We start from the raw sequence: 6,710 nt of genomic DNA, 5'->3' as shown, positions 1-6,710 counted from the left end.
CTGCTGGCCCCACTAACACCTCTTCCAGCAGCAACCTTAGTTATTCCCAGGAGTGTCCCACCCAGGTACTGACCAGGCTCACACCTGCTGAGCTCCAGTGGGCTGCCAGTTGTGAGTTGCAGAGTGATATGGCTGCTGGCATGTGCATGGCAGCATGGTTGTCAATCCTCTGCAGTAAAGCGAAAGAAATGTTCTCAGGGGAGGGTTTTTTCAAAACGAAATAATTGCAGATTCCCAACTAAACTAACTGAAACTCAGTGTTGCACGTTGGGGGTCGAATTAAAGGCTGGGGGGAAGGGATTGCGTTGAAGACACCTTTCTTCTGTGGATCTTAATCTCCGTGATGCTCAGTGTCTCCCCTGTCTTAGGTGTGGTGCTGAACACTATCGGGCTTCCAGGTGCCTTTGGGGCTTTTAGTTTTTGTTCGATTGTAATTGTGATAATTACTGGCTTGATTGGATAAATTATTTATTTTCCCCAGGAGTGGAAAACATTTAAGATTTTTTTTACAAAACTCAAATCCCTCTTTATTTACCAAGAACATTTAAAAAGAAAATATCGGAGGTGTGATTTTCAATCAGACTTTAAAAAAGACAAAAGTCCCCTGACCTACCACAGCCCAGGTGCTAACTTTTCTGTGGCTTCTTCAGCTTAAGTGGGTGGAAAATGTAAGCTTTTTAGAGCCTTACTGTATGTGGCAGACCTCCATCTTCTCAACAGGAACAACATACAGCAACAGAGCTTTGCTCTCATGCATCGTGCAGTGTCCAGAAAGATTTTTCCTGTCATGGACAGAAACACCTCTTCCGCATTGTCCTCATTTAAGTAGCTCAATCAGAGACCGTCCTTTGTCTTTAACGCCAACACACTTCCAGATAGTATTTTATAACGGGGAATTATGCGGAATCGCTCTTTATTTTTCCAAGTTGATTTTGGAATAGCCAGGCCTAGATAGTGGATCTTGTGCCTGATGCACAAGGGACAGGACTCCCCTTGGACCATTTTGTCCATTTGTGCCCAGCACTTAATCAAGAAGTTCATATGACAACCCTTGATGTGGACACTCCTCAAAAGCTTACAACATGCAGACACTCCACTGTTCTAAATATGAGCCTTTTCATTAAGCCTTTCAGTTCGGTTAGTATTGTATCCAAGTCCCAGAACTCCTTGCTGTGTGGTATACAATTTCAGGTTCTGCTAGAGGCAGCTCAGACTATGCAAGCACGGTAAACCACCCAAGACACCCCAGTCTAAACAGGAATCAGAAGCCTCTCTGCTTCTTTCGCAGATATGCAGGCTGTATGTCTTTGACAGATTGCGACTGCCAGTCTCACAGAGCAGGGCATGATGGTAGACAAGGTGCTGTGTCTCCAGTCACCTGACCTGTGAGACGGTTTTCACAGCAGATGAATGTGCACTGCTCTTGCTCCAGGGAAAATCAGGCCCAGGTCTTGTCCCTCCTGCACAGTGTCAGCACCAATGAAATCATAGTGTGACCTTCTGTGCTCACCTTGCTACAAGAAACACAGGAAGTGGGATAAGAGCAATTGCAGTGAAGGAGGAACCACAGAATATCCGTGGTGTTTCTGCGATGAGCTATGTTGGCCTAAAGGCTTGATGAGCAGAGATTGCTCTTTCGTTACCTTTCTCTTAACCACATTAACCAGATATCGTTTTCAACACACAAATTCAATTTGTTCTTTTTTTCCTTTTTTTCTGGCTTTGGAAGAAAAAGATCATTTCACTTTTTATTTGCAAGTTTAAAGGGTTGCTACTTACAGTATATATTTTGTAATGGGGGGGGGGGGGTCATAAAGAGTAAGAGACAGTCGAAATGGTGCTGTAAAGTAGGACTAGGGTATTTTTTTTCAATCTGTGTGATATGAAGGCCTCAGTCTGAACTATGAGTTCTTCTAAAGATGTCCTTTATAAATGGCAGCAGTATCAATAGTTTTTTCTTATTTATTCTGTTTGATGAACTGGAGCTAACAATACCTTTAACAAAGAAGGAATAAAGCTGCGTGTCTGCAGTACTGTAGAAATGTGATTCTTGCTCTTTTTTTCCACAGGTTGGCAAGCTTTTGGTGTTTGGGATCTGCTGTCATGCCCTGTGTTTTCCCTTGTGCTGTTCAGGCATTAGGAAGGTGAAGTTTGATGTGCCTTTAAGGAAAGGGCTGAAGCGTACAGCATGAAGTGCAGTAAGTTAAATTCCCCGTTCGTTCTTCCTTCAAGTGTTGACAGTTCCTACAGCTTTGAGTGTTGCTCAAAGCTTATCACCTATGCCCTTTTGTAATGGAAAAAGTCTCCATGTTTAATACTTCAGGTGTTCTGTGCTGTGAGCACCAGGTTTCTGGATTCCAGCTGCTGGTGGTTTAACTGAAATCATGTTAGTCATCATGAAGTCGAAAGTAGCAGAGATAGGCATCTAACTGTTCTGTTTCTTACATAAACCCTCTCTTATTCTTTCTTGCATTTCATCTTGCCACACTGCCATCCATCCCTCTCTCTTGAAGTGAGCACAGCGCAGGGGGCCAGGGATGTGTAGTCATTACCCTGAAGCTGTTTGTCCACATCTCTGGGGCTGTGTGGAACAGTCAGGGACCCTGGCCGAGATATTGTCATCTCTGCGGCGTTTGGACTGAGAACAAATGTTGGCCGGCACAGATATTTCACTGCATTGGGTGTCAGAATGGCGTGAATTAGCAGAGACCTCAATCAAATTCTTACTCTGCAAGTTACAAGGCACTGAATCCTGTCCTTAATTTACACTTAAATAACATTCTCCTCCCGAGAGACTCGATGCCTTCGGGGTCTCAGAGCTTTGCTCCTCGTGTGTTTTGTAATGGGGGACGCTTATTCCCAGCGATCTGGTCAGGGTCTCAGAGCTTGGTGGTTTCCACTGGCTTCATGGAGATTCTAAGTCTGTAATGGTTTTCACCACTATTTACTGGAATAAACATTCTGAATAAGCACGTTGACACCTTCCCCAGGCCCAGTCGGTGAGTTACAGCATATTTACATAGACGTTTCCAGTTTTTGGTAATGTCTTTACCCCCGTTAAAATATCAAACACCAGACTCTTTCCACTAGTCCTTTTTTTTGGTCCTGGTGCCCAGTAATCCCACATTCAGCCTTTTAAAAAAATGTCTGCTTTACCTCCTAACAGGCACGGAATCACCCGGCGGTATTAACAGCAGGGAGTTCCGGCAATAGGGACTTAAATGAAACTTAACTAAGATCTATGGAGTTTTATCTTTTGAGTCTGTTTAAAAATTCACCTTGAAGACTGTGACGTGCTTATCGAAAATAAATTGCGTTAATATTCATTTTTTTCTCCTAGGTGAAAAAAAAAACCCGTTGTTGCCAGTGTGCATGTATACCTATTTTAGAAAACTTATAAAGATGCAGGTATTCGAATTGCATCATCATCATTATTTTTGTTTTATTGAAATGGGGCATTCGTACTTCCACTATGCAGTCCTAAGTCTGCAGTGAAACTGGGCGATAGTCTGGCTAATGGGGGAGTACCGACTCGCCAGCACGGTTCATGCAGAGAGAGAACATTTTTAAAACAGGGCAACAGCCTACTCGAAATGTGAAAGGTGCAAAAACGACCTGCAAAAAACAGGTGGCTTTATAGGAGCAGCAGCAGCTAACATCTTTAAGCAAGATGAGCGTGTGTTCTCAGTGTCCGGGGTATCTTAGAGAGCGAGGATCTTGAGAGCCCGTCTTGAGCAGAGCGAGTCGGGCGCGGACGCGTGGTCCCGGAGGGTATTTCGGTTGATTTTTTGCAGTTTCTGCGGTGCTGATTTCCTGATGTGAACCGATCGCAAGGAGGGTCAATGCGCAGATAACCGGGCACTAGGCTCGCATTTCAAGCCGGCAAAGAACCTTAAAGGAAAGTGCGAAACCAGTTCAGTGTTATCTGGGCACATCATCAGAAGAGCGACTTCCAAAATCACTCCAGCCAGCACAATGCTTAATAAGTTTCTAAAATGTGTGGCGTTTTGTGCCACGTAAAACATTCTTGATGCATCGTTATTTCTGATGGTGTTGCTGTTCGTTGACGCTCCAGTTACTGTCATTACCAAGTAAGATTTGTTCGTCAGATTAAAGAACTACGACTTCAGAAATTTAAACAGAAACCCCCCGATTTAATGAGGGGTTCGGGGCTCTATAGTGTTTTCACACAACCCATAAATGTGGGGGAAAAAAAAACGCGTTGACTTTCAGGTGAACACATCTCGTTCTCTCTGGTGGAAGGGTGGGTATACATCGTGTATCTGAGCGATTACAGATACAGCAGTGGGCACCTGTTCTTTCGTGTAAACGAATACACCCCTTGTGCTTTGGAAAAGGGAAAGGCGGTTTTTCTTTTTACCTGACGACCAGTGCTGTACTGTTCAGCTAGAGGAATGCAGACTCGTTCTTGGGCGCTTTTCACCAGCCCCTCAATTCCTAAATGAAAGGGGCAGATCGCTGCCTTCTTTAAAAAGCGCCTCGGTGTGCGAGTGATGAGGACTGACTCTCGACAGCCCCAGGCGAGAGAGCACAGCCCTCTGTGAAAGAGGTCCCGTCGCTCCAGCCAATCAGCGGCTCTAGAAACTATATATGATTTAAGAAGGCGAGCATGTGTTTCCAGCTTTAATAGCGAGCTGGGTGAAACACGCTGTGAACAAGTGATGTCTACTATACTTTCAAAATAGCTCACTTGAACTATCCAGTTCACGAACGGCTACCGCTATCGCGTTAATTTAAGTTCCTTGGCGTTGCGGGTTTTTTTTAAACTTATTCTTTTTGGGCACAACACTGTACAGCAACAAACTTGTAAGTTGGAGGAAAAAAGAAAAGAAATCCCCCCCATCTGATTAGCGGTAGTTAAAAAGAGTAACCGTCGCTCGAACCCAGCCCACCTGCCTCGGCGCGTCCTCGGCGCCGGTTCGGGCACCTTGCGGGCTTGCGCTGCTGCAGGTTCTGGGTTCATTGAAAGACGAGGAAGAACGGAAGACAAGGCGAACTTATGAAATTACACGGACACCTGGGCTGACGCAGCAAATGGGCGGAATAGGTGGCAATTTTTACGTGAGCATGTTGAATGGGACTGAGGCGCAAAGTTTTGGAAAGGACTCGGACATCAACAGCCACCTCCACCGCAGCAAGGATCTGTCCGACTTCAAAATGGGGATCCAGGACACCCGGTTTTACTACCAGGACCCGCTGCAGGCGGGCCAGGACAGCTGCTCCATCACCCTGCCGTACTCGGCCGGCCAGAGCGTCACGGGCTTCGGGTCGCACATGGGGAGGCTGTTCACGTCGCCGGGCCTCGACAGCTGCCCCTACAGCGCCGTCCGGTCCCCGACCCGCAGCGGTCCCGGCCAGAGCTTCGCGGCGGGCGGCGGCGAGAGTTTCGTGCACTCGGGCAAAGAGGTCTACCCGGCCGGGGGAGACGGGTACACGGCGCCCTACCAGCACGGGTACCCCCGCCCGCCCATGTACCCGCTGCCCGGGCTGCAGGTGTCCGGGAAGACCCAAGCCGTGCTGAACAACTACCCGCTGTGGGCGAAGTTTCACAAATACCAGACCGAGATGATTATCACCAAACAGGGGCGGTAAGAGGACTTTTTCTGTGTTATTTTTAAAACGCCAGACCGCTGGGTTTATTCCTGATGGGTGCTCACACGAAATGTGGTGGCAATTATAGCAGCAGTGTCATCATCGTCGTCGTTGGTATTAGCAGCACAGATTGTAATTCGTTTGGTAAGGACGCACAGGTTTGCTGCCTCGTAGCTTACGTTGTTTTTTTTGACGACCTCCTCTTTACTATCGAGTTAATTAACGATATTCTGCATTTATATAGTGCGCTCCAGCGCCGTCTCTAAAACTCCCCTCTCGGCTCGGAAAGCCAGGCGTGTGGGATACAAGCAGTGCCCAGTGAAGACGCACAGGCGGGTCGCGGCAAAACCGAAACCGGTTCGGAAGCCACACGCTCTCCCGTGGGTTTTAATAAAGCGACATAAATAATACTAAATAGCCGGACCTTTTGTTTCCTGTCAAGTTTTCTGGAGCTATGCATTTCGTTTTGTTTTTTTTGCACTACCGTTTCCGCACACGGCTCACCACCACCACAAAAAAAAACAACAACAACATATATATCTTGAAATAGTTTTGCTCTTTTGCCAGTGTGGTATCTGCAGTCTGAAAGTTGACCGTCCTCTGGAGTTTTTTAGCGGCTGTATAGCGACCCCCTGTCTCCAACACATCAAATAGGTATACACAGAGACGCACCGTCTCGCATTCAAACCACACACAAATGCACTGCTCCACATAAACACACAACCCCAATAACCGCATGAAGCCGGCTACTTCTGGGCTGTGCGTGAACTAAAGATGAAGGCAATACTTTCTTCTTTTTAAGAGCAGTGCTAACCTTTCGTGGACGGGAGGAGTTAGAAGCTCAATTATTTCATTGGCCTTATCTAGGTACTGGCTATTAGTTGGGTGTCGAAAGGGCTATTTTACTTCGGGTTGATCGTGGCCACTAAAAATTCCCAAGTGATTAAAAAAGGCCCGTACTCTTTAGAGCTCTTAACATTAAAAAAAAAACATTACATTTCACCGCATTTTGAGATGCTTAGGTAGCTTGCCTGCTTTGCGTTAAAAATTCCTCGGTGAAGACGAATGCATCGTCTGAGCAATTGGTATTTGACCTG

General features: G+C 46.3%; 1 protein-coding gene across 1 annotated transcript in view; it reads left to right on the top strand.

The window, feature by feature from the left end:
* The first annotated feature begins 4,539 nt into the window (after positions 1-4,539).
* tbx21 (T-box transcription factor 21) overlaps positions 4,540-6,710 on the top strand; it is a 31,562-nt gene continuing 29,391 nt past the window's right edge. The window contains exon 1 of the mRNA XM_088906443.1: positions 4,540-5,609. Within this exon, the coding sequence (XP_088762569.1) occupies positions 5,056-5,609 (554 nt within the window). The 5' untranslated portion in view covers positions 4,540-5,055. The remainder of the gene's footprint in view (positions 5,610-6,710) is intronic.

Source organism: Atractosteus spatula, chromosome 26, assembly GCF_055471065.1.
Source record: "Atractosteus spatula isolate fAtrSpa1 chromosome 26, fAtrSpa1.hap1, whole genome shotgun sequence".
Taxonomy (NCBI): Eukaryota; Metazoa; Chordata; class Actinopteri; order Semionotiformes; family Lepisosteidae; genus Atractosteus; species Atractosteus spatula.
The sequence above is the reverse complement of the archived record's forward strand: the minus strand, read 5'-3'. Positions and strand labels throughout refer to the sequence as shown.